Here is a 27945-nt window from a genome sequence, read left to right as displayed (position 1 = left end):
TCATAGATACGGATTCATTCTTAACACTGATAGAAAAATATAAGTTCAAATATGGTCACTAAAAATTTAAGGACATACTATAGGTCATCATCAACACAATAAGACAAGAAACAAATACGTTATAAGGATTGGAAAGGAAGAACTGAAACTGCCATTATCTATATCCAGTATGGTTTTCTACATATAAATACCAAGAAAATATACAATGTGTGATAATGAATAGGTTATAATATCCAGCAAGGGAGCAGGAAACAAGATCAATCTACAACAATCCATTATGATTCTATTCACATACAACAAACAGAAGATGGAATTTTTTGAAAAGTGCTGTCAACTTTAAAAAGCAATTTGTCTGTTACTTTATCTCAAAATGAGTTTATTCGGGAATAGCAAAAAGAACTGCAGTTCAGGATGCTATGCTGTGGCAAACCACCCGCAAATGTGCAGAAAAAAGGAGGAGCTGCTTTTATAGAGAAATGGGGGAGGGGGGCTCTTCTAAAGGAAGGTCCGCGGGGGGAGAGGAACAGTTCAGGCGGCCATGGCTTCTCATTGGCTGAGCTGCGGCATCTCTCATGGGCTGAGCTGCGGCCTCTCATTGGCTGAGCTGCGGTGTCTCTCATTGGCTGAGCTGCGGCATCTCTCATTGTCTGAGCTGCGGCGTCTCTCATTGGCTGAGCTGCGGCGTCTCTCATTGGCTGAGCTGTTGCCAGGTGGAGAGAGAAATCTTCCTTCATCCTCAAGTAGTTAGACCCCCCGTGGAAGATGCCAGGACCCTCTCTTCCTGGCTGGTGTCATTGAGGATGGGTGATGGAGGTGAGAGCTCCCCTTGCAGGCCTCCCCAAATCCAATTTAGTTAAGGTTTCTTTGGTTAATTTCCACAGTGCCATTCTCAAAAATCAGGTTCCTAGGAGTGAACACAATAAGGTTATATAAGACCTTTATGGGGAAAGTTACAAAACATTACTGAAGGCGATTAAAGAATGCCTGAATAAAATGGAGAGGTGTGCCATGTTCGTGGATAGGAACACAGGTGTTCACAGCAGCCTTGTTTACAACAGCCAAAAGGTAGAAACAACCCAATGTCCAAAAACCAATAAATGGATAAACCAAATGTGGTCTGTCCATGTAATGGAATATTATCCAGCTTAAAAAGGAACAAAGACTGAGCCACGCTACGACACAGATGAACCTCGGAAACAAGATGCTGAGTGAAAGAAGTCAGACATGAAAGGCCATGTATCATGTGATTCCATTGATATGAAATGTCCAGAATAGGCAAATCCACAGAGACAGAAAGTGGATTAATGGTGGCCAGGGGCAGGGGGACAAGAGGAATGGGGGATGACTGCTAACAGAGGTGGGGTGATGGGAATGTTTTGAAACTAGATAGAGGGAGCGGTTACACAACACTGTGAATGCTCTAAATGCCACTGAATTGTTCACTTTAAATGGTCCATTTTATTTTATGTGAATTTCACCTCAATAAAAACAAAGAAACAAAAAGGATCTGGAATTCATCTGGGCAAAGATTTGATAAAACTTGTAGTCGATACAGGGGCTCTCACTGTCATTTTCTATACTTTTCTGCACACATCACGTGTATTTCTCAATGCAGCGCTGAAGGAAGGAGTCGGGCTCACAGCAGGGGCCGTGGAGGAACACCAGGAGCTGCCATTGCCCGGGGAGCTCCAAGGGCCTCACACGCACAGCCTTGTCAGTTCTCAGCCTGACTGTGAGCTGGTCATCATTGCTGTCCCCATCTACAGACGTGGAAACTGAGGTGCAGAGGTGCCCAGGCGCCCTGCCCCAGCCTGTCTCTCCACCATCAGCTCCGCCGATGAGATATCAGGATGGGAGGAGAGAAGATAAAAGAAAACAAACCAGCCAATGCAGCAAAGCCAGGAAAAGACACAAAAGAGCATTTTAAAAGAAAGCCTAATAGGATGGTGGGACGATACAGTGAGATGTATGGGAAGGGTTTTGCTTCTCACAACGAAAGACAGATGAACAGACACCGGCCAGACACCTGCTGTTGACAAGAGCCACACAGGCCTTTGGAGAGCAGATTGTTCATCCCAAGCTCGGTCTGTGCTCCCCTGTTTTGCTCTATGGGGTGGTCCTCACCCCAAAGGTGGCCAAGAATCTCCAGGGCACACCTACACCTGCAAGGTCCCTGGAAAAGATGGAAAAGCCTGACACCTCATTGCACTGGTGAGGCTGCAGGGCAACAGGCCCTGTGAGACGCTGCTGGTGGGAGTGCCAACTGGTGACCCTGGGAGGGGAGACTTGGTACTGATTCCACAATCACATATGATTCACCCTCAGCAAACCCAGTTCTAGGAACTGACCCTGAATGTGCACAAAATACAGCTGTGCAAGTTCACTCCAGGCAGCATTATCATCAGTGCAAAACACTGGAAACAACCTACAAGCACCTCCTTGGAAATGGGTGGAGGAACCCGTGGTGCGACCATCCAAAGGGCACAGGAAGAAGGAGGAGGGTCTCTGGAAGGGATGGAGAGTGACATCCAGCTACGCCAGTCAGCTGAGAAAGCAAAGTGCAAAAGAGTGTCCCTAAACGCTCCCTTTCGTGTAAGAAAGATGGGGAAATAAGAAAGTAGACATCTGTCTGCTTGTGTTGCAGGAAGGATAAATAAGAAAGCAGCAGCTGGTCACCTACGACGGGTCAGAGGGGACAGATAGAAGGGGTGCCCGAGCAGGTAATTTCTCTGAGGAAACCTTTCTGAATGCTGGAAAATTCACCCAGCTCAATGAATTGGGACAGCATACACTGTTGGGTAACGACCAGCACAATCAAGCTATAGAACATTTCCATGGCCCCGAAAAGCTTCCCCCGTGCCCCTGTGCCGTTAACATTCACCCTCCCCCCCCGCCCCCCCCCGCAATCACTGAAGCTGCTTTCTATAGTTTTGACTTTTCTAGAGTTTCACATAAATGAAATCCTATGGTGTTTAGTCTTTCTGCTGGATTACTTCACTTAGCATAATGCTTTTGAGGGTCATCAGGTTGTTGCATGTATCAGTAATCCATTCCTTTTAACTGCTGAGTAGGATTCCATGGCATGGGTGTGCCAGAGTTTGCTTATGCATCCACCTGCTGATGGACATTTGGACTGCTTCTGGTTCAGGGCTGTTACAGTAAAGCTGCTACGAGCACTGTGTCTAAGTCTTCCTGTGAACGCAAATCTTCGTTTCTCTTGGGTAAATACATAGGAGTGGGATTGCTGCATCATGTGCTAAATATGTGTTTAACTTTATCAGAAATTGCCAGACGGTTTTCCAAAGCGGGTGTATGACTGTGCCTTCCCGCCGGCGACACGTGGGAGCGCCGGGTGCTGCACGCCCTCTGCAGCATTTGCTGTTTCCTGTGTTTTGATCGCAGCCTTCCCAGTGGGTGTGTAGTGGTGTTCCACTGTGATTTGCACCTGGATTTCCGTGATGACTGCTCATGTTGAGCATCTTCCCATGTGCTTGTTTGTCACCCATATATCTTCTTTGGAGAGGTGTCTGACCAGATCTTTTGGTCACTGTTTTGACCAGTTGTTTGTCATTCTGTTATTGAAGTGTAGGAGTCCTTTGTCCATCCTGGATGTCAGGCCTCTATCAGATGTGCATTGCACATTTTTTCTCCAGTCGGAGGATTGTCTTTTCAACTTTTTTGATTTCTTTCTTTTTATTGTGATAAAATATATACATAAAATTTACCATTTTTAGCCACTTTTAAGTGTATAGTGCAGTGGCATTAAGTACATTCACATTGTTGTGTAAACATTTCCACCATCCATCTCCAGAAACTTTTCATCTTGCAAAACTGAAACTCTGCCCCCACTAAACACTCACTCCCCATCCCCTCTCTCCCCAGCCCTGGCACCCACCATTCTACTTTCTGTCTCTAGATTGTGACTAAGTACCTCGAATAAGTGAAATCATATAGTATTTGTCTTCTGTGTCTGGCTTAGTTCACTTAGCATAATGTCCTCAAAGCTCACCTGTGTTGGGAGATGTGTACACTCTCACTTTTTGTCACAGCAAGATGCTCCAGCCCACCTTGTACCTACCGTTCCCTCCCTGGAATCAGCCATTTCTCCACGGAGCCCTGGTCCCTTCAGTGGGGAACGGTATTTAGAAACCAAGATCTGGGCACCAAGCGTGCTTGCTGCTGTTGGGCTATCATTACTTCCAGGTCCTTTCAGAAGACAGAGGTAGGAAATTGTGTGTGTGTGTGTGAAAAATATCCCAGAGTTTAAATTGATATCTCCAATTCAAATCCAATACACACATAACAAATACAAATAATAATCCAAAAGTGGAGCTAAAACCTAATAATAAAAAAATACTCTAAAAGAAGGCATGAGACAAGTAAACAAGGGACAAAGAACAGACGGGACACAGAAATACAGAAAATAAATAGCAAGATAGTAGATACCCAGCTATATTGATAATTACATTAAATACAAATGGTCTAAATATGCTGATTAAAAATCAATGGGGTCAGCCCAGTAGCATAGTGGTTAAGTTTGCACACTCCACTTCAGCAGCCTGGGGTTCACAGGTTCAGATTTCAGTGACAAAGGGTATTTCAAGACCACAATATGGGGTCAAGGGATGGTCATTGCTGTGGCTTGGTCACTTTTTCTAGACCTTTCAGCTGAGAGAGCTAGAGGGGAGCTAAAGATGATATAAATATAGACGTACAGACAGATGGATATAGATTAGATATAGGTCTGGATTAGATTAGATCTAGATGCACAATATATATACGGACTCCCTGGTAACCACTGTTCTTCATTTCTATAATTCTGTCTTTTCATCAATGTTATATAAAAGGAACCACACAATGTGTACCCTGTAGATGGGCTTTATTCGCTCAGCGTGATTCTCTGGAGACCTGTCAGGGCTGCGTGTCTCAGTAGTTCATCCCTTTCTGTTGCGGAGTAGGATCCACGATCTGCTGGTGCCACTGTGTGTTTAACCTCACCTGTTGAAGGACATCTGGATGGTCCCCAGCTTGGCATTACAAACACAGATCCGAGACGACAGAGCTCCAGAAGCTCCTCTCCACTTATTACACGTGTTTTCTTTCTCCCACACTGAGGAGGACACAGGAGACGTGAGGATCAGAAGATCCTATAAGTACTCATTTGGTTTTCCCAACAGTATCAGAATAGCAATACTAATACCAACAACATGATCACTAAAAACAGGAAACATTTTTGTGGCACGTTTCCCATTCTCCCCTATCTGTTTCAACAGTTACCAGAGCATACAGCTGCTCCATGCTGCACTCGCTCCATCTTAGCCTCACTTTGCCTTAGCCCTACAGCTAACGCACATGTAACACCATCGTCAGTGCTTAAATTGATGTCTCCGATCATGTTAGCTGTCTGAAGCTCATTTTCCAGTGGATTCCTTAAGAAGGGCTCACAGGAACAAGTTCTCAGAATTCTGAGCTCTCCCATGTAGATAATTTCTCTGTGCCCTGTCAACTTAAAAAGCAAATTCCCCTGTTATTTTATCCGCAGAATGAGTTTATTCGGGAATAGCAAAAAGAATTGCAGTTCAGAATGTGCGTGCTCTGGTGAACCACAGACAAATCCAGGGAACAAAGGAGGGAGCTGCTTTTATACAGAAATGGTGGGGGGGGGCCTCTTCTAAAGGAAGGTTCATTGGGGGAGAGGAACAGTTCAGCACGGCCATGGCTTCCCATTGGCTGAGCTGTGGCATTTCCCATTGGCTGAGCTGTGGTGTTTCTCATTGGCTGTGCTGTTGCCAGGTGGGTAGAGAAGTCTTCCTTCAGCAGTGGCCTGGTCTCCTCCTGGCAGGTATGATTGACGATGTGTGAGGGCTCCCCCTACAGGCCTTCCTGACTCCAATTTAGGATAAGTTCCTCTTATTCGTCTCACAGTCCTTTATATTTGAAAGCAATTTTTCTGGATTTAAATTCCCTGGCGCACATTTTCTGTCTGCAAATATCTTAAAAATATTAATCCATTATCTCTTGGCATAAAGTATTGTCAAAAAGTCTGATAAGCTAATATTTCTCTTATAAATAACGTGCTTTTTTTCAAGATGCCCAAAGGATTTTTTTCCTTTTTCTTTAAACTCCAGTAATTTTGCTAGACTGTCTTGGTGTTGGTCATTCTGGGCCAATATATTCAGGAATGTGGTGTGCTCTTTCAATATGTGGTTTCAAATCTTTCATGTTTCAGGAAAGTTTTCATGAATGATAATTTCCTCCTAGGATAACATCTTGCAAAACTACAGTACACTATCCCAACCAGGACACTGACACTGACACTGCCCATCCCTGTGGGATCCCGCGTGCTGCCCTGAGTCTGAGTCGAATCCCATGGTATGAATGTACCATAGTTTGTTTAACCATTCGCCCGTTGTAGGACATCTGGGTTGTTCCCAGTTTTGGCTGTTACAAATACAACTGCTATGAACATTTGCACACAGATTGTGTGAACATATGTTTTCATCTCTGGGATAAATGCCCAGGAGTACAATTACTAGGTCATATGGCAGTTGCATGTTTAGTTTTTCAAGAAACTGTCAAACTATTTTCCAGGGTGGCTGTACCATTTTACTTCCTACCAGCAATGCATGAGGGATTCAGTTTCTTCCAGTCCTCACCAGCATTTGGTGTCCTCACTATTTTTTACGTTAGCCATTCTGACGGGTGGTTTTCAGTTGCATTTCCTTAATGACCAACGATGTTGACCATCTTTCATGTGCTCATCAGTCGTTGGCACATCCTGTTCTGTGAGATGTTTCTTCATGTCTTTTATCCTTTTTCTAATTGGATTTTTTTTTTACTGTTGAGATTTGAGAGTTCTTTATATATTAAAGATACAAGTCCTTTGTCAGACATGTGGTTTGCAAAGATTTTCTCCCAGTCTGCAGTTTGCCTTCTCATCCGCTTAACAGGGTCTTTGGCAGAGCAAAAGTTTTTCATTTTGATGAGGTCCAGTTTAACTTTCCTTTGATGGATCATGCTTTTGGTGCCAAGTCTAAGAACTCTGTCTAGCCCCCGATCCCACGACTTTCTACAAGTTTTGTAATTTTGTACTTGACCTTTCAGTCTGAGGGACATTCTAAGTTAACTCTGTGCCGTGTGAGATTCAGGCTGCAGTTCAGAGGTGTGCCTAAGGATGTCCCCTTGCTCAGGAGAAAGGGCTTCTGCAGTGGTCTGACTTCTAAAACTGCTCCAACGGGCCCGCTCCCAGTACTCACACTCTTGTGTAATCCCCTCTTCTTAGAGTGGGCTGGCCAGTGACTTGCTTCTAACCAACAAAAGGGACAGGGTGTCACTTCCAAAATCAGGTAATGAGAGACTGTCACTTCCTTCTTGCTGGCATTCGCTCTTGCTCTCTCTGCCTGCTTGCTCTGATGAAGCAAGCTGCCATATGGAGAAGCCCACCTGGTAAGGAAGGGAGGGCGATCTCTGGCCGACAGCCTGTGAGGAGCTGAATCCTGCCCACAACTTCGTGAGTGAGCTTGGATATGGATCCTCCCCAGTTGAGCCTTCAGAGGAGACCCCAGCCACACCTTGAAGAGCCTGAATGAGAGGACCCAACTAAGTCACAGAAACTGAGACAATAAATACCGTTCTCATAAGCCACTAAGTTTTGGGGAAATGTGTTATGCCGCAGTAGATAACTAATACAGCCTTGCTCCACCTGCCTTTACCAACGGCAGCCTCTCCTTGGCACTTCTTCCTAAGGAGGGGAGGGAGGTGGCTCTGGAGACTCAAATTCTGCCTTTTCCCTAAAGAGCACAGCAAGTGCATTGATGGCTGTCACACCCGAAAACCCTTTTCAAAATCACATTCGGGGTCATTGGGGGACATACTACATGGCCCTCGCACAGCTTGGTGTTCACATGGGGGAGTAGCATGCACTGGGCAGGGCTTCAGGACCCCTCCCTGGGAGACCCGACCACATCTGGGCCTCCGTGGAGCAGCTAAGCCTCTGTAGTGGACTTCCCACTTCCTAAGTGCCTGCTGTTATTACTCTTGCCTGAAGCCCATCCCTATGCTCCCTGTTAGTGAAGGAATTAATGGACGTGCAGGGCTTTGTCAACGCTTTAAATGGGGCCCTCAGCAACCATAACAGCTGCCGTTATGGAGCATTATTAAGCGTGTGGCATTCATCCTCTCCTTTAATCCTTAAAGCCGTCCTATGAGGTAGACGTTATTATTCCAGTTTTCTAGACGGGGACGTGAAGGCCCCATCACACAGCTAAGAGCCGGGATTGGATGGCAGGTCTGTGTTCCGCACTCCACAGGCCAGGCAGTGCGCTCTAGGGGCACCGCACACAGTCGGCGCCTCTGGTGGAACACCAGCCACTGAGCCCTTCGTGCCAACATTTGAAGACTCTGCTTCCGGGCTCCTATTCCGAGGGGGTCTTTTTCTGGAAGACTCTACATGCATCTTTGAAGTGCAAGTTTTACAAAGTGGCTTAGGTCCAATTAAAGCCTGCATGTTAAAAAGCAAACAAAACAACAGCAATGACAACAAAGCCAAAAAACAAAACAAAACCCAAAACAAAAAACCCTCAAGATTCTTAAACACAAAGTTAATATGCAGACTGATGATCAAAAAGGCTCACTTCTCCCCTCCTCCCAAATACGCACAGAGCCAACCCAAGTCCAAAGAAGACAGCTAACACATCCATTTGCAAGTGGCTTCCGGTTTGCCAACTACTGTAACGTGACTTTACCTGGCAGACCTTTCAAACTTGCCCACGTGGGGAAAAAAACAATCCTGTAACCTCTCCGTTAATCAGAAGAGCCACCCTCACGGGTCCAGAAAGCCAAAAGTGCAGGCTTCTGGTTCAGGCAGAGGCTGCTGACTCACCTGGCAGGCTCTGTCGACATCTCCCCACCAAAAGGATAGCGGAATCAGCAACTTGAAGGCAGAAGTGCTGAAAAAGAGCACCTGGAGGACAGGATCCTGATGGACCAGCAAGAAACAAGAACGGCTTCACAATGCATGGAAAAAAGTAAGTTGGGGGATGTAGGATGACAACCCTGATAAGCTGACCACGTCTATACACAGGAAGATAGGAAAATGAATTAGCAAGGGGAACGAGATAGCAATCAGCCTGGAACTGTGAAGAATTAATCATGTTGGACAAACTTAATTTAGTTCTGACACTTCTTGGTTCGATGTACAAGAGTCAAGAATAAAGACAACTCAATCCTAGCCTATGGTTATTTGTAACACATACAGAAAATACTAGATTATGTTAACAGCATTAAAAGGCAAGAACTAAAGTCTGAAGATTGATTTCCTTGGTGCTTAAGAACATTTCAAGAATTTAAATGTGAAGCAAAAGCTAAGAGCCAGAGTGATTCTTCCAGACTCTGAGTCAGATATCACAGCCTCTGCTTAAGACCTCCGCGGCTGCTGCCTCACCCAGGGGAAAGCTGTAGTCCACACTGTGACACACCCCAACCCCAACTTCACCCATCACTGCCCCCTCCTCCAGCCAGCCCAGGCTCCTCGCCCTGCTGTAAGACCACCCAGTCCACCCTCTGGCAGGGCCACACACTATTTACAGTCCTCCCAAAGAATCCAAGTCTCGTTCCACTACAGCACCAGCCCTAAGTCCAGAATCTCGTCACTGAAATTGGCTCTCCTCGGATGGAGTTCCATAAGCACAGCTCCTGGTGTGGAGCTGCTCTCAGTCTGAAGACCCTGAACTAAGGAGACAACTTATCTGCCCTTTGTCCCCCGCCCCCGCCACATCCCCACACAGTGGACAACGGGCCAGGCCTGGGGTAAGTGCTACAGACACTCTGTCCAAAGATGGGCGGGCAGAGAGGGGAGGCACATGGGAGGCACTGGCCACGGCAGTTCCATCAGCTGTTCTCCATGCTTCTTGGCTCTGCCTCTGGACTTCTAGTCCCGCCCTCTGAATTATCTTTCTTTTTCCATGAAACGTAGCCTGTGTTTGCAGCTGTGTAGTTTTCTCAGCCTGCTTCCTGCCAGTAGAATCCTGAGGGTCCAAAGTCTTCTTTCATTTCATACTGCCTGTCCCTTTCAGTCCAAACTGGCAGTTTTTGCCAATATAATTCTTTCAAAAGCTTTGAGTCTCCTGTGAATCTTACTGGGGTTCAATTCATTAGACAAAAGTCACATGCACAGGTCTCCTCAAATAAGCCCTTCTCTGTTTGGGGCTTCTACTGAGGGACAAGCTCTTAAGCTTCTTAGAAGTCTTATTGTTTGATGGAAAGGCTGTCAACATCCTAAATTCTTAACAAAGCATTTTCCATCCACAGCCTCAGCTTCATTATAGATCGTCTTCCTGGCTGTCCTCTGGATTTGATCTTTGCTTCAAAGCCATTTTTTAATGTTAGCCTTGTTTGCCATCTGGAAAGGCTGAGAATAATTGAGACCAGTAAGTGCCACTCCTTCATGTTAAATACTCCTTCCTTTAGCTTCTCTACTCTCGCCTTTTATTTACCTATTTTATTGTGGTAAGATATATATAACAAATTTTGCCATTTTAAACACTTTTAAATGTACCATTTGGTGGCATTAATTACAGTCACGGTTTTGTGTAAACATCACCAGTCTATTGCCACAAGGTTTTTAATATTACTCTAACAATTTTATTGAGGTCACATTAGCCTTTAACACTGTGAGTTTCAGGTGTACATTATGATATTCAGCCTTTGTACAGACTGCATTCTATTCTTGCCTTTCAGAAGCAGCAGGAAGCCAGAGGTGCCGTCAGCGCTCTGCCTGGAAATCCTTACCTACATCACCCCGTCCATCAGTCATACTTTCTATTTCCCACCACCACACCGCATGCAACAGTACTGCTACTTCCTGTCACTACAGAGTAAGGGTCTGCTTTGGTGCAGTTCCCAGTATTCCCACACCTTCCCACCAACCCTCACTGGAAGTCTCCTCAAAGCCCCAAGGCACCAGCTAGCACTCTCCTCACAGCTCTTCAGGCTTTCTCAAGGTCCTTTCAACTCCTGCCCACTGCCCAGCTACAAAGTCTCTCCCCCACTTGAGGATTGGTTGGCAGTCTATTCACCACACTCCCACTTCAGGGCCTTTGCATTCGCTGCCTTCTGGGCTGAATGTTCTCCCCCGAGAGCACCCGATTGCTCAGATGCCACCTTATCAGGTATCTCCCAACTGCCCTGTAAAAACTGCAACTTCCCACCACCCAGCCACTCCCCACATCCGACAGCCTTCTCTACTCTTACCCTTTAATCTGATACCGTATGTTGTCTTCTGTCCCCATTAGAGTGTGACTGCAGACTTTGGGACACTCAGTCTCCTCCGTGTCCCCAATGACTGCTAGACTGTGCCTGACACACAGTATGGGTTCAACAAATGTGTTAAATGAGCAAGAAATGTTTCTGCCCTTTTGAAACAACTTGAACAAAGTTGCCAAAGCTCATCCCTTGCTTGAAGTGAGTTCAGCATCACTTCCGAGGGAGCGTCCTTGGGGCGTGTGCCCATGGCCGTGGCTGGTGGCAAGGTCTGCAGGAGAGCTGTGAGCGTCCAAGTGAATGACTGCGGAAGGCACGCCATGGGCAGGGCAGACCCTGGGGACCCAGGTCCAGTGCTCACTGGGCTCCAGGGTAGACTGTGCAGCCCTGGTCTGTCTCAGGAGACAGAGAAAGGCCCTGTCACTCTAGTTGCTCAATAAGCATCAAGCCTAGGTCCCCGGCTTCCTATGTAAGTCTGCCAGGCATCCACTTCCTTCAACCAGAAGACCCTGGGTCTAAGGAAAGCACACATCAAATGTGGCTGGGCCCCGCACTGACCCGAGCTCTGCATCTGGCTCCAGCTCGAACCAGATCCCACGTTGGAGCTCTGAACCTATCAAACGAGGTCCCCTCACAGGGTGCGGTGGGCCTGATGAGTCTGGTCATGACTCTTTCACCACCATGCACCATCCTCTCCAGCGCCACATGATCAAGTCAGATGCTGACTCGAACCCTCCAAACACAGGAATCACGGCAGTTAGCCCATCCAGCAATGTAATAAATCAGTTAAAGAAGGTTCTTTTCTTTTTATTTTTGCAATGTCATTCCATACAAAAGCAACAGAAACATAACAGTCTTAACAAGAAGTTTACAATTGAATATTCGAACAGAAATCTGTACACATTATCATTTACAGCAATTTTACATGGAAAATCGATTGTAAAAAAAAAAGTTCTTTCTAAATCCTGCTGCCTTAACTCGGAGTATTATGGGTAGAAGGCCTACTGAGTGCTATTTACAAGTACCAAATTAAGACTGTATAACTTACATAAAATCCATTAACAGCTCAATTTAACGTCTTTGACTATTCAGTGCTCTATATGAGGAAAAAAAAGCCACCTTGACATATTGATGAAAGGCCAAAAATTAAGTTTCCATGAAAATATTAAAGGTGTCTGATTCTGAGAATGCTTCAAAGAAAGCTGCTGCTAGTTTGGTCCCATGAATATATGGTTAAATCCAAACAAGCCATCTGGTAAGTGGCAACTTAATATCTAAAATACTTGTGGAAAACCAGTTAAAATATGCTTGTCAGGTTAGCTTAAAAGATGGTAGGAATTAAGCAATTAAGTTTGTTGCAAGATTGCTTCAAGTTCAATTTTTCTTGGATTTAATTCCATTTACAAGTTAAAACATGCAAAATACACTCACTATACATAAAATTAATGTTTCTTAAGAAAATAAGGCAATAACAATTCACCATGAGATAACGAACTATTAACAGAAACCATCCAGTTACGATGCACGACACATGCTTGGCTGGCCCTCCACCCAGACAGGTGGAGGCAAGTCTTGTTCTCAGTGGCCTCCAGGTGGCCCCAGTTAGCTCATAGCCGGGAAGTCTTTCAAGGGTTCAGTTAGACAAGCTTCCAAATCAAACTCGTCCCCCACTTGGCAGTCCACGTGTCTAACTTTGGTGGGTGTGCCAGAGTACACATCCTAGAAAACAGAAGCCCAGGTCATGGCTAGTTCCTCAGACATACAGAAGGCACTAAGCACAAGGCTGCTAAGCCCCACCGAGGGACTGAGCGCCGCTTCCTACACCCGCAGTGCCCCAGGACCCAGACCGATCCTTACCAGCAAGGGTCTATGAATGCTGGAACACACAAGACAGAATCCAAAGCAATTAGCTAGCTAAAATTGAAGGATAACATCAAACTTTACTTCAGCTGGATGTGTCGACTCCTATCCACTAACACTGCCCCTCACCCCCTACAATGAGGAACCACTTGACCCTTGAAGGCCTCTGAGCCGCAGCCACTCAACTCTAACAGGAGCTGCTGTGTAGTCTAGATGCACACTGTCACCTACTGGGACTTGTGAAGCAGAACCACATCAAACCGAGGCAGACCCGGCTCAGCTCTAGCACTGGGGCCGAGCCTATCTCACCTCAAAAACGGGGGCCGCTTCCTACAGCCCACAACTTCCAGGAACCATGTGAGAGAATGCACGTCAAGGTCTGTGCATTCACTTCGGCTCAGCAGGGATCCTAATAATTATACCATCAAAGGGACAGTACATACTATTTACAAGGCCCAGTATAAGAACACAAAGTCCAGATGTGTACGCCATGTACACCTTCTCTAAGAACGCATGCTGAAGGCCCAGGCAAGGCTGAACAGTGACTCTCAAGACAGGAGGTGACAGCGTTTAGTTCAATATATTTCTGGATTGCTTTAATGAACAGGTTTTGTTTTTTTCATTGAAAAAGTTTAACTGAGGGGCTGGCCCGGTGGCACAGTGGTTGAGTTCACGTGCTCTGCTTTGGCGGCCCAGAGTTTGTGGGTTTGGATTCCGGGCGCAGACCTATGCATCGCTCATTGAGCCATACTGTGGCAGCATCCCACACATAAAAGAGGAAGATGGGCATGGCTGTTAGCTCAGGGCTAACCTTCCTCACCAAAAAAAAAAAAGTTTAACTGGAAGGTCATACATTCAAATGTCAGTTTACAACTTAGGGAGTTTAAACCAGATGAAGTATGTTTATATGACCTAAAACCAAAGTTCTAAATCAATGTTAAAAAAGAGTTCTATTTTTACAATAGAGAAATCTGGTTGATACCACCCAAGTCACATTATAAATTTAACATTACCAATAGTGGGACAAACTGATATACACCACCCCTGCATCGAAATATTCTTGCCCAAAGTGTTTACTCTGAATCAAATTCTTTTTTTTTTTTTTAAGATTGGTACCTGAACTAATATCTGTTGCCAATCTTTTTTTTCCTTCTTCTTCCCCTAAAGCCCCTAGGACATAGTTGCATAATCTAGTTGTGAGTGCCTCTAGTTCTGTGGGACACCGCCTCAGCATGGGCTGACGAGCGGTGCCATGTCCCTGCCCAGGATCTGAACCACCAAAACCCTGGGCTGCCGAAGTGGAGCGCACGAACTTAACCACTCGGCCATGGGGCCGGCCCCTGAGTCTAATTCTTACGGAAACAATATGACAACTCCCAATTGAGGAATATATCACTTTACAAAAACTAGCCTGAACTCTTCAAAATAAAAAGTCAATGTCAGTGGGGAAAGGTAGGTAGACTATTCTAAGCTAAAGGATATTAAGAGACACAGCAATTTAAACACATAATCCTTGATTAAATTTTGGATCAAAAAGATCCATAAAGGGCCAGCCCGGTGGCACAGCGGTTAAGTTGGCACATTCCACTAGGCAGTCCAGGGTTCGCTGGTTCGGATCCCGGGTGCGGACATGGCACCGCTTGGCAAAAGCCATGCTGTGGTAAGCGTCCCATGTATAAAGAGGAAGATGGGCATGGATGTTAGCTCAGGGCCAGTCTTCCTCAGCAAAAAGAGGACTGGCAGTACCTCAGGGCTAATCTTCCTCAAAAAAAAAAAAAAAGATTCATAAAAATGACATTATTGGGACAACTGACAAACCTGAATATGGACTGTTTATTAGACAGCAGCACATTATCAATGTTACATTTCTTGGGCACGATAGTTGTATCGTGGCTGTGTCCAGTGTTCAGTGGTGAAGCTCCACCACCCTGCAGCTTGCTTTTGAGCAGTTAAGCAACACACACTGGGACAGACAGACAGTCTCTGTCTACTGGGTGTCCACTGTACTAAATAAATACCTACTTTCACCCAGCCTTCTCTCCTCCTTCTGCACATCCAGCTGTCTCTGAGCCACCCCTCCCTGTGGCTGCCCCCAGCATCTCCCACCAGGACCCCTGCCTCTCATCTTTAAGGTCTGGCTCCCTGCACACAACTGTGCAGTCTCAGCCCCCTCCCTGGCCCCTCAGGCCTGTGCATCTCCCTCTAACTTCTGATACTGCAAGTGGCATGTTCAGAATCTATTTCTTGAGACGGGACAAGGGTTAATCTTAATCCAAACTGAGGATATGACCTGCTGAGATCTTCATAGGTTTCTTTTTAGTCCTGCCTATGTGTAAATTCCACAAAACTAGGATCATCCTCTCATTAAATATCCTGTTATTTATCTCAACAATTTTCCCATGTCATTAGTCTTCAAAACCAATCTGTAACAGTTGTATTCCTTATAACAACAACATAATTTTACCATTCCTCTATTGTTGGACATTTATGTTATTTCTAACCTCTCAGTGACACACTGTCAGTAACAAGAGTGTGTGGTGTGCAGATGTTCCACGAGACTAGAAGGACATAAACCAGGCTCACCAGGAGTGACACAGATCAAAGGAGAGCAGGAAAAGGCAACTATAAACGTTTGTTTTATAAGCTTCTGAACTGTTCAAACAGTACAGGATGATCTTATATAAAGGATGAGTACTTCACAACAAATATTTGTGTTCTATAGGTTTTAACCTATTTTTTCACTTAATATGCTGGATATTTCCCTATGTAAATATTGGGGTAGTCTCGTTTATAAAATAAAAGGGAGGCCAGCCCTGTGGCCAAGTGGTTAAGTTCGCACGCTCTGCTTCAGCAGCCTGGGGTTCACCAGTTCAGATCCTGAGCACAGACCTACACACCACTTATCAACCATGCTGTGGCAGCATCCCACATAGAGGAACCAGAATGACTTACACCTAGGATAGACAACTATGTACTCAGGCTTTGGGGGGAAAAAAAAGAGAGAAAGACTGGTAACAGATGTTAGTTCAGGGCAAATCTTCCTCACAAAAAAATATAAATAAATAAAATAAAAGGACCCTTTTATTGTAAACTGCTGATGTGTGTTTGCTTGTACACATGCAGAAAAATCTGGAGAACATGCACCCAACCAGTGACTACAGAAATGGAGATGAAGCAATTCTGTACGCTGCTTTTAATCTTAAGTTTTTTCTCAAAAACATGTAATTTTTTTAAATTGGCAAATGTGGGGAAAACTCCTAGGCACAAAGCATTCCTTTATTTATTAACAATTAGCAGATGATTCCTCTACTAGCAATTCACCAGCACAAATTGTATACAGCCTAAAATTAATGCTAGTGACAATGCTTGTGAAGACGCTGGAACCAGAGGGGAAAAGGCTTTTTACGTGTAAATGGAAATGGTAGGACTGGTTAGTTGGACTGAACGAAAACTTAAATTAAGGCCACTACCTAGCAACTCCATCAAATCTGACATTTCGATGATGTTAGAGAAAGGGGTAAGGAGTCCCTTTTTCATAAGCACTAGAATCAAACTTCGGCTTAAACTTCAGTTTCTAAAGTGGCATATATTGTCAACAACTAACCTGAAGCACCCACACTAAGAGAGAGAACCGAGGAAAGGTACTTACGAAGTTATCCTGAGAGCTCGCCTGGGACTCAGAGCTGCTGTCCACGGATTCCGTCTCCATTTCCCCAAGGTCGACAGGATGTCTGTGAAGTGAAGCCAAACAGGCGTGTCAGTCACCACCTAACACAGCCAGGAGACACGGGGCACAGGAAAGTTCTCCAAGTCTGTTCATTAAAACAAACGCCATCAACACCACGCTGCCCCAGGAGGACAGACACGTGTCTCCTCTGCTCTCTGAGGACGGAACAGCTTTCAGTGACTCCCCATGTGCCGCACTGAACCGCTGCAAATTGATCACAGATGTAAAGCTGGTGGCAGTCACTGCAGGCGAAAACATTCGCCTGGTTCAGGGCGCACCACAAGCAGCCCATTCTCAACTGCAGAGAAACTACTTATACACATCCACGAGCATCCTTGTAAGTACAAGCATCAATAATAAGACCAATTTGGGGGGAATGAGATGAACACTGCAACAAACCACAGTACACATCATCATTCATTTTTCCAATTTTCTACTTATAAAGAGAATGCGACAATAGTGTCACACTGGAAAAAAATCAGTACGACATCCGTGAGGCCAAATTTGTAAAACCATGTTAGGAACTGCTTCAAACATGACAGTTCCTAATAAATTTCCCCAACACAAAGCAGAAACTCAAATATTTGTTGAACAAATAAATGTGTCTCTGAGAGAGAGAGAGGCTCAGGTGAACAGAGGAGATGAGAAGAGATACCACACAGAGGGAGGTAAGTGCAAGACCATTTGTTCCACCTCCTTGTTTAACCGGAATCCTAACGATGTGGCAAAAATTCAGGCCTGATCTTTGCAACTAGACACAAATTTAAAAACCAATAATGAAAAGATAAAAGGCTTCCTTCATTAAAGAAAAGGCCTTTAATTTCCATAGTTCAATTACTCCAATACTTTTTAGAATATTTATCTTAAAAACCAACAAAAACCCACTTATTTCTAGGTTTGCTAAGCTCTATTGTTTCTAGCCACAAAAAGCAAATCCAATCCAGAAAGCACACCCCTCCCTCCAGAGCCCACCCGGCCAGCTTTTTACACTTGCACAGAGAAAACAGACAAGCAGTTGTGATAACTGGCTGCTCTGCTCCCTGAGCACTCCCAGGGAGACTTGACACCACAACAACCTGCCACACAAGTGACAGAGCGATGTCAGTCACCACACGCATCTCAGAAGTCGAGGATAAGAATGCAATGAAGACATACATCTCTTGCAAATCACATCCTTCTTCAGCTGGAGGATCCCAAAAATGCAGAGCCACCTTCCAGAGTCTGATCTGCTGGTCCCAAGATCGTCGACTATACTTCTTAAATTTGTTGGGGGTCTTGGGATGAATGCCAGGCTGTCGAAGGTGTCTGCGGGAGAGAAAAAGATTACCCTAGCACAAGCCCTTCACATGTGCGCATTAGTGTGAAGACAACCAAACTCTGAGATCAGTGTTATTAAAAAGTTATCAATCAACTGAGATTGTACAAACTGAGCAAAGGCACGTATAAGAAAGCACTACCTCTGACTCTACTATTCTTTTGCAATCTGTGCTCCAGAAAAGTACACACGAATCCCAATTCTGCCAAGAAGTTGATGCACTCTCTAAAGCCTTCTTTGTATCTTTATGTGTGTGAGGAAGCATGACAGGCAAGAGCATGCTGCTTGTGCAAAATGGGGCAATGCTCATTTTTTCTCCAGTAACATCTTCACAATATGTGACTTGAACTTGACTTTTTTTCCCATCATGTATTTTAATAACTTTCCATTTACAAGACTGCTTGAGGACTAAAATGTTACCTAACAATTCTAAACTATGAAAATGTTACGTTTTAAAATCTTCATGTCCTTGGTTTTTCAGTCACCAATCATTCTTATTTATTTACCTAAGCACCTGAAAGTCATTAACAAACAGTTCTTAGCAGGTGTGAACTATTCCCAGAATCAGATTTGCCCTGTAAGCAACTCTCTAGACTACAATGCCACACGACTTGATCAAGACACGCCAATGCAACGAGACTACCTTGGGACTTCTTTGATATAGCGATCATAAGCAATGGTATTCTTTCCATAGTTGATCTGTTTCTGTCTTCTCATCAGGACACTTTCATCCGTCTCTAAGTCGGCTGGCACTGAAGACATAGACTCCTTTGAATCAGAACTGAAGAAAATGAAATTAACAACTGAACAAGCCTCCCAATTAAGATTATGAAAGAAAATGTTGAAACACAATAATGAAGGAGTATTTGTCCTCTAGATTCCAAACCATATTAACCCCAGAACACTCCAGAACCTTTGTATATAGGGGAATTTAGTACATGATACAATATTTCCTATCAGTGAAGAACAGACTAATCAGTCAGTAGATGCTATTGAGACAACCAGTATTTTGTGTTCACAATTAGAAAAGAAACATTTCTATGGCATTTACCTTCCCGATGATGATTTTCTCTCTCTCCCAAAGTCACTTATGAGGAGTTTTCTTTTATATCTGGGAACAAAATAAATGTTGCTGTTTTTAAAAACGTATACAAATTAACTTAGGGGCCAGCCCCGTGGCCAAGTGGTTAGGTTCGCATGCTCCGCTTCAGCAACCCAGGGTTTTGCCAGTTCGGATCCTGGGTGCAGACACGGCACTGTCTGTTGGGCCACAGTGAGGCGGCGTCCCACATGCCACAACTAGAAGGACTGACAACTAAAATATACAACTATGTGCTGGGGGAATTTGGGGAGAAAAAGCAGAAAAGAAAAAAAAAAGTTAACATTTAATGCTCTTAGAGCTAAAAGACAGCCACTAGGAATAGCCTTCTTCCTGAGAGGTGTGGTCTGGGTAAGTGGATTAGGGTAACAGCATGTTGTTTCTCTTACAGTCACACATCCCATAATGATGTTGTGGTCAACAATGGACCACGTATACGACTGTGGTCCCATTAGATTAGTACCACGTAGCTGAGGTGTGTAGTAGGCTATACCATCTAGGTTGTGTAAGTACACTCTATGATGTTTGCAAAACAACAAAATCCCCTAACAACACATTTCTCAAAATGTTAGGTGACACATGACTGTATTTTCAACCTCCCTCTGTCACCTTCTTTTATAAGAAGATAAAGGTTATTTGCCCAGATCACATAGTGCTTAAAGCAACCAGGCTGAGAGAGAACACTCCTCCCTCAATGCCCTCAGGCGCCACTGTCTGTACCGCAGAGGGCTCTGGGCCAAAGACACCCTAACACTTTCAGTTTAAGTAGTGAGATCCAAACAACCTTGAAATTTACACCCCCAAAACCCTGTAGCCTTTTGAAAAAAATAAACATACGTGGGAATTTAAAAAGTTTATTTCTAATACCACAATTACTTATTAATGGGACATGTGTGCCTGATGGGCACTGCTCACCTTCTCTGATCTTGAAAAGAGAATGAACATCCCCCACCCTGTCTTGCGCCTCACGGACTTCATGAGGCATTTGCCTTCTATCACAGAACTACCAAAACCCAGCTTTGCAAAGGTATGTCACCAAAGGAGCATACTGCAAGCTAACACTGAAACCATGAACCATCTCAAGCTAGAAGTTCATGCAAGTATCTAAAAGATGTCCAGATCACTGTGTCTCCTTCAAAAATCTAAAATTCTTGTACCTCTCTCAAGTTTGCTGTGGCATCCAGTGCAGTCTGGACATCAGAAAGTAACGAACTAAGTTATTTCCTGTGTACGTGGAACAGCACTGATTATGTACCATCCTGTGAGAACTGAGAAACTAGTCCCTCAAATCATTTTTTGCAGGCTTCATGCTCTCTAGAACCCCAGCTGACAAAGACTGGCTTTACGTGTGACAAACCCATTCTCAAATTTTCAGACAGCTGATGTGTAGTGTGTGTTACCCTCCTTGAAGTACAGTGAGCTGAATTCTCACACCCCCCTTCCTGGTGGGAAGTAAGGCAGACCACCATCTTCAGCAGGTCAAATCACCTGGGTGTTTCTAAAACCAGCAGCTTTCGATCAGAAACGGTGCAATCAACAGAGTGACCCAAAACAGAGCAGGCCTGTTTTGCAAAAGAGGACAATTTTCAGAGACAACTGAGGAAAAAAAGAGGGGTCCACCAACAGGAGGGTCAAGACAAGAGGGTCACAACAGACAGGGGTCTCCCCGTGTGGCCTAAGAGCTGCAGAAGGTACTTGGCAAGGGGTGACGGGGGTCAGGACAGATAGGTACGCTGAGAGTTATGATGAGCCTTGTGAGTAGAACACAGAAACTGCATAGACCAAGTCAAACATCCTAACTTCAGTTGGAAAAATCAAGATCTAGATAAATAAAACTCATTCAAAACATTGGAGGCCACGTCTGTCAACTCCCAGTCCACCTTTTCTACCCAGGCATACAACCTACCCATACACATACATTTTGATGCCTAAACGAAATTAAGTGGCCCCTTGAGTGATCATAACCAACCCCCTTGTGTGCCCGTGCCTTTCCAAAGGAGGCAACTATAAAGACTACCAACCACTGCAGAGGCAGAGCAGGCAGTCTGGCCCTGCTTGACACTGAGGACACATTTTCTCATCAGAATTAAGAACTAACGGAGTCTTGGTTCAACATACTTCAACTACTTAAGAGCCACAATATTTTAACTCTAAGTTCATTCAGCTGGGTTAGATGGCAGATATCAAAGGGGAGAAAAGCCTAAAAACACAAGAATTAATCAAGGGAGGTAAGTAGTGGTTAAGGACGCACCATCAGATCCGTAATGAATCAGGGAAGTGGCTTGGAGTTGGTGAGAACTTGGATACACACAACAATTTTGGGTACAAGTGCAAGTTCACAGACCCCAAGTGAGAGAGCCCTCCCTGTGCTCTGGCATTTCCGAGCTATTACCTTAGCCAGGTGTCAGTCAAGAGTATGCTACCTGAGGAGAGCACCTCCACGCACTTTGCTGGGGTGAGCGCGCCCAGCATGTAGGTTAGAGCACATCATGGCTGTCCTCTGCGATCCAGCAGTACCACCTCCCACCTACTGCCGTCCCGGAAGGACAGCCACTAAGACGGTGGTGCTTAAACTTCACTGCGCACACTCATCTGGACGGCTTCTTAAAACATGGCTGGGCCCCACCTGGAGTTTCCCAGTCAGCAGGCCTGGGGAGGGGCCTGAGAATCTGCATTTCTTTTTTCCTTAAAGATTGGCACCTAGGCTAACAACTGTTGCCAATCTTCCTTTTTTTTTTTTTTTAAGGATTGGCACCTGAGCTAACAACTGTTGCCAATCTTTTTTTTTTTTCCCCTGCTTTATTTCCCAAACTCCCCCCGCCACCCCAGTACACAGTTGTGTATCTTAGTTGCAGGTCCTTCCAGTTGTGGGATGTGGGATGCCGCCTCAATGTGACCTGACGAGCAGTGCCACGTCCGCATTCAGGATCCGAACCCTGGGCCGCCGCAGCAGATCGGACGAACTCGGCCACAGAGCCGGCTGAATCTGCATTTCTAACAAGTTCCCAGAAACTGCTGATGTTGCTGGGCTGGGGACCAGACCTCTAAGAACCACTACTCTAAGACATACTTTCAATTTAATATATAATTAAAAAGACGATGGATAACATTTCAAAGTGGTCTGAAATGTATACCTTGCAATTTCTTTGTTAACTCTGGTCCTCATTTCATCTTCTTCAACTGCACTTGCCCAGTCTGAACATCTAGAACGGGGCTTAGGGCCTTCAGGAGTGGTAAAGCTGCAATAAAACAAAAATGCACATTGGAACCACACTTTCAGTTTCCTTTCAAATCACACATCAAGAAACGTTCAGAGGTTGTTTGGAAAGTGCCAAGGAAATAGGCTCCAGGGTAATCTCTGCTCTGTAACTTATTAGCTCACTGAGTTTGGGCAATTTGCTGAAAGCCTCTCTGGGCTTCATTCAATAAGCTACTTCTGTGCATCCACCATGTGCCTGCATTTGCTAAATCATGAGGACACGGACCACTGGGAGATAGGCAGACAAAGTCAATGAGATATCATCAGCACCGAGAAGGTGCCTAATACAACTTGTTCTTTTATTTTCAAAATGAGAAGTTATTTTTTTCAGGATTTTAAAAAAGATTTCAGATAGCACATGCTTAACGCTAAGCAGAGTGACTGGCACATAAAAGGTACCTAATAAATAGTGGCTACTATTTACTTCTAAATGCACACAATTAACAATAATATATCACACTGTAATTAAAATGGAGGGCAGAATATACATGGGAATCCTTGCTGCAGTAGGACAGTCCACTAGTAAAGGTACCTCTCTGCCAAAGTTGGGTTAACTCAATCTAGGAGCTCAGTTTTATCTAGAACTCAAGGACATCTTTAGTCAATATCAGGCAACTTGAAACATAAGGCTTGACGCCAAGAATTCTGGCACTTAGAATTTCTGGTATGTCTGTTATTTGTAGATTAGATGTAAACTTACATTTTTATTTTTTCTCCTCAGTTTTCTATTGGCCACCACTGGTATATCAAAACTAGACACTAACTTCAACTACAACAATAAGCAACCTTATATATTCCAGCTGCAAACCAAATGACCTGCTTTGAAAATGCAATTGCAACAGCAAGTGAAGAATCCTTTTACACAATTATCGTTTCTTCCCTTCTGGTTACCCCACCCAGAGAAACTCAAATTGGATTTTTAAAAGTAAATTTCCAGAGTCTAAAAATAATTGGCAGGGTCTGAAATCAAATTAATGAACCAAAGGTTAAACTGACTCAATAACTGTGTCAGATACAGGGGACAACCAGATCAAGAGGTTCACGGATGGGTCTCCCAGCCGTGACAGATCCCTGAACTTTTACAAGGTGCTTACAAATGATGTTTTGCTACATCTCATATTTTGGTAGTATAATAAAAAATACTTTTGGTGGAACTAAAACCTATTTCTTAGATTAGGCAGATTATATTCACCACCTACCCTACCTTAGGACAAGAGTACTTTTGGGGAAATTGCTCAAATGGAAAACAAAACTTACTTTACACACTGAACTAACTTCCCTCCAAAAGGACTACTCCTTGCATGCTGTGAGGGACACGTAGCTGGCTCTACTCACCAGGTACCTGCGTGCATTCCCCACTCATCACCACAGGGGATTGTGGGGAGAAAAGCATTATGCACAGAGCAAACTGCAGGTGTACAGGGCCTAGGACATGAGCCTTCCTGCCATGTTAGAAAAATAAGGAGGCCTAGGTGGCTGACTGGTGAGCTAGAAGGGTACTCATGGGGATACAAAGAACTTTTAAAACAATATAACGATTTAACATATTATCTTCAGCTAAAAGAGAGACCACTTGGAGGGCTCAGAGCTTGATCTCAGTGATGACCTTTGATTACCTTCTCTTCACATCTAGCCCTAGGGCTGTACAGGCCCTCTCCTACACTCACACCTCCTCCCGGATAATTTCCCCTAGTCTCAAATCTTTAAAAGCCATCCCTATACGCTGATAACTCACGTCTGTGCCTAAGGCGAGCGGCCTCCTCCATTCAGACTCTTAGATCTCATTAACTTCTTGATATTTCCTGCTCATCTGAGAAGTTTCTTAGACCTAACCACTGATTCCTTCCCCATGCCAGGTCTGCTCCATCCCCACCCTCTTCATCCTGATAAATGGTTCCACAAGTGACAAAGGAGTCCAAGCCTAAAAAATTGGAATCATCTTGACTCATCTCTTCAGCCCCCCAACCCATCAGCAAGTACGAGTCCTGCTTTAAAAAGTCTATCCTGAACCATCCATTTCTCAGCACTCCCTTCACCTGAACTTAGCTGCCCCCCCCACCCTTTATCCTCCTCTAGTCAGTCCTCAAACAGGCCAAATATGTCCCCACCTGAGGGCTGTGGCACTCAGATCCTCACAGAGACCACCTCCCACTTCATCCCAGTCACCACACATAAGGTCCCCCAACAGAGGCCTTCCCTGACCACGGGCTCTGAACAGCACGCCAGCCTTCACCACCATCACCTCCCGCTTGTTTTCTTCAGCCACTCCTCGTCCCTCTGAAATACCTCGTCTGACTTGCTGACCCACCCACGCTAGGGCAGAGGCACAACAAAAACGGAAATCTTGTTGGGCAGGTGTCTCGACCTCCCCAACACTCTGCCCTACCTAGAAAATGCTCAAACACACATAAACGCTGCAGTGAAGGGTACCTGGGGAGCGTCAGGACAGAAAGAGGAACCTGAAGCTTAGACCTTGGTTTGCATCCTGGTGTCCACCTTTTACGACTCTGGTGTGATACCTAACTTCTCTAAGCTGACCGTTAAAGGCCAACCTGACTAGCTGCGTTGGAACATTCTAAGAAGTTCACAGTAGCTCAGGATGCCGTTCCCAGAACACAACAGGGCTCACTGAGTGACTGAGGTTGAAGCCAGTTTTCGTTGACACCTATCACTGGGACACATCACGGGCTCCTCAAGTACCTCAGTCATGTTATGGCAGACAAGCACCTTAACTAGTCAAGTATAGTGAGGCCCAGGCATCTTAACTAGTCAGGTGTGATGAGGCATAGACACCTTAACTAGTCAAGTGTTGTAAAACACAAGCTCCATGACTAGCCAAGCGTGGTGAGATAACAAGTGCCTTAACTAGCCAAGCGTGGTGAGGTACAGGTGACCTAACTTGCCAAGGTGGTGACCCACAGGAACCATAACTGATCAAGTGGTGTGAGGCACAGGCACCCTAACTAGTCAGGGTGGTGACCTGCAGACCTTAACTAGCTGGGGAGAGGGGTGATGATGACAACCCACAGGTGCCCTCGTGGGGGGGTGACCCACAGGCCGTGACTAGTGGGGGGGTCGTGACCCACAAGCAGTGGCTAGTCAGCGTGGGGGGCTGTGTGACTGGCAGGCCCGTTGACTAATGCGAGGGTAACCCACAGGCCGTGACTAGTGGGGGGGTGCCCCACAAGCAGTGGCTAGTGGTGGGGGGTGATCAGCAGGCACATTGACTAGTGGGGGGAGTGACTCACAGGCCGTAACAAGTGGGGGGGGGACCAGCGGGCACGTTGACTAGTCGGGGGGGTGACCCACAGGCCCTGGCTAGTAGGGGGGTCCCCACAGGCTGTGACTAGTTGGGGGGTGATCAGCAGGTGCGTTGACTAGTGTCAGGGAGGGGCCCCATAGGCCGTGGCTAATCGGGGGGTGGGGGTACCCCACAGGCCGTGGTTAGTGGTGGGGTGACGGGCAGGTGTGTTGACTAGTGGGGGGGTTGACAGGCCGTTGCTAGTGGGGGAGTGACCAGCAGGCGTGTTGACTAGTCAGGGAGGGGGCCCCACAGGCTGTGACTAGTTGGGGGTGGGGTGCCCCACAGGCCGTGGCTAGTCGGGGGTGGGGTAACCCACAGGCGGTGGTTAGTGGGGGGGGGGGGACGGGCAGGCGCGTTGACTAGTCAGAGAGGGGGCCCCACAGGCTGTGACTGGTCGGGGGTGGGGTGCCCCTCAGGCCGTGGCTAGTCGCGGGGGTGACCAGCAGGCGCGTTGACTAGCCAGGGAGGGGGCCCCACAGGCTGTGACTAGTCGGGGGTGGGGTGCCCCACAGGCCGTGGCTAGTCAGGGGTGGGGTAACCCACAGGCGGTGGTTAGTGGGGGGGGGGGGGTGACGGGCAGGCGCGTTGACTAGCCAGGGAGGGGGCCCCACAGGCTGTGACTAGTCGGGGGTGGGGTGCCCCACAGGCCGTGGCTAGTCAGGGGTGGGGTAACCCACAGGCGGTGGTTAGTGGGGGGGGGGGTGACGGGCAGGCGCGTTGACTAGCCAGGGAGGGAGCCCCGCAGGCCGCGTCCCGCCCCGGGCCCGATGCTCGCCCCGCCGGGAGGCGCCCGCGCGAGCCAGGCCGGCCCACCTGTCGGGTCTGCGGTCGCCCGCCGGCCTCGCGGGGCCCTCGGCGTCCTCGGGCTTCCTGCGCCTCCCGTCGGCTCCGCGCTTCCGGCCGAGGCTCCATCTCGCGGGGGGCGGCGGGCTGCCGACGAAAGGCTGCGTCAGGGGGGAGCGGCCCAAGGACCCGCCCGGCCCGACCCGCCCGACCCCGCGGACGCCCCGGCGCGCGGCCGGCCTCACCTGGCGTCGCCGTCGCAGCGGCTGCCGCCCCGGGGCGGGCTTCGCGGCCGGCAGGCCATGGCGCGCGGCGTGCGGGGCGCGAGTAGGGGTCCGCGCTGCTCCGGGGCCGGCGCTGACAGACCGCGCGCGCCCCGCCCCGGCCGCCTTTATGCGCCGCGGGCCCCGCCCCCGCGCTCCCGCGCCGCGCCGGGCGCGACCATCGGCCCCTGCGGGGAGCCCGCCGGCGCGGGAGCGGGAGCGCGAGCGCGGCGCGGACGCCGCCGCCGGAGGGGGACGCCGGCCGGGACGGAGGAGAGGCCGCGAGGAAGGGGCGTGAGGCGTGAGGCGGCCGGCACCGAGCCCGCCGACGCCACCTGCGCGCCCCGCGGGGGGAGGGGTATTGGCGGGAGATTCGGAGGCGCGCGACGCGGGCGTTGGGAGGCGGCAGACGGCGCGTCTCCGATTGGTCAGGCCGGGGCGGCCTCCGATTGGTCGGCCCGGCGGGGGCGGCCTCCGCGCTGGCGGGAACCGGGAACCCGGAAGGGGAGGCGGCCGGCAGCGTCAGGCCGCGCGGAGCGCTGTCTTCAGTTTCAGCCGGAAGTTGTTCGCGCTGAGACGCCCGCGCCGCGAACGCCGGTCCCTTCTGGGCTCTGCCGCCTCCCGCGCTGACGCCGCCCGCGCCCACGGCCCCTCCGCGCCCCCGGCCCCGCCTGCACTTACGGGCCCTCCGCGCCCTCGGCCCCATTTGTCATGCTTCAGCCGGCTACATGCACCACTTTCCTAGAAACGTCAGGTCGGCAGCACCGTGAGAGCAGCAAGCACGCTGTCGGGGAGCTCACCCGGCAGAGATCCAGGGCCCCCGAAGCCAGCCCCGCGCCTCAGGGGACACAGCCGGGGATGGAGGCCTCCACCAGCAGGCCCCGCGCCCGTGGGCCCCCAGGGCTCTGGCCACTGCCCTCTACCAAAATACCAGGCCCAAGACCACCGCGCCCACTCTTGCAGGTGTGTTAGAAATAGGCTTCTAGAGCCACCAGCCCCTAGCTGGGAAAGTAGCCGGGAAGTTCCTACAGCGCACGTCGAAGATGGCTTCTCCGCAACTGTTACCACGGCTTGTA

At 47.3% G+C, this 27945-nt stretch overlaps 1 protein-coding gene across 2 annotated transcripts; it reads right to left on the bottom strand.

Moving 5' to 3' along the window:
• Positions 1 to 27206, bottom strand: SLBP (stem-loop histone mRNA binding protein). Of its 2 annotated transcripts, none has more exons than XM_070613476.1 (8): positions 26852 to 27206; positions 26637 to 26753; positions 22395 to 22499; positions 19213 to 19272; positions 18805 to 18942; positions 18002 to 18151; positions 16769 to 16850; positions 1 to 904 (listed from the first exon to the last, which is right to left on the bottom strand). In XM_070613476.1, the coding sequence occupies exons 1-8, from the start codon at positions 26908 to 26910 to the stop codon at positions 890 to 892; spliced, it is 726 nt and encodes a 241-aa protein (XP_070469577.1). In that variant the 5' UTR covers positions 26911 to 27206; the 3' UTR covers positions 1 to 889. The 2 variants fall into 2 exon arrangements, with proteins under 2 accessions (XP_070469577.1, XP_070469576.1); XM_070613475.1 differs by lacking the exon at positions 1 to 904 and adding an exon at positions 12051 to 12978.
• Between the last annotated feature and the right edge of the window lie 739 nt (positions 27207 to 27945).

The sequence above is a fragment of the Equus przewalskii genome, chromosome 3, assembly GCF_037783145.1.
Source record: "Equus przewalskii isolate Varuska chromosome 3, EquPr2, whole genome shotgun sequence".
NCBI lineage: Eukaryota > Metazoa > Chordata > Mammalia > Perissodactyla > Equidae > Equus > Equus przewalskii.
Note: the sequence above shows the minus strand (reverse complement) of the source record. Positions and strands in the feature narration are given on the sequence as shown.

Coding starts and splice junctions, on each gene's coding strand:
- SLBP (XM_070613475.1), bottom strand. CDS start 26,910: ATGGCCTGCCGGCCGCGAAGCCCGCCCCGGGGCGGCAGCCGCTGCGAC. Junction 26,754..26,851: donor CGCTGCGACGGCGACGCCAG/GTGAGGCCGGCC, acceptor TTTCGTCGGCAG/CCCGCCGCCCCCCGCGAGAT. Junction 19,273..22,394: donor GTTAACAAAGAAATTGCAAG/GTATACATTTCA, acceptor TTTTGTTCCCAG/ATATAAAAGAAAACTCCTCA.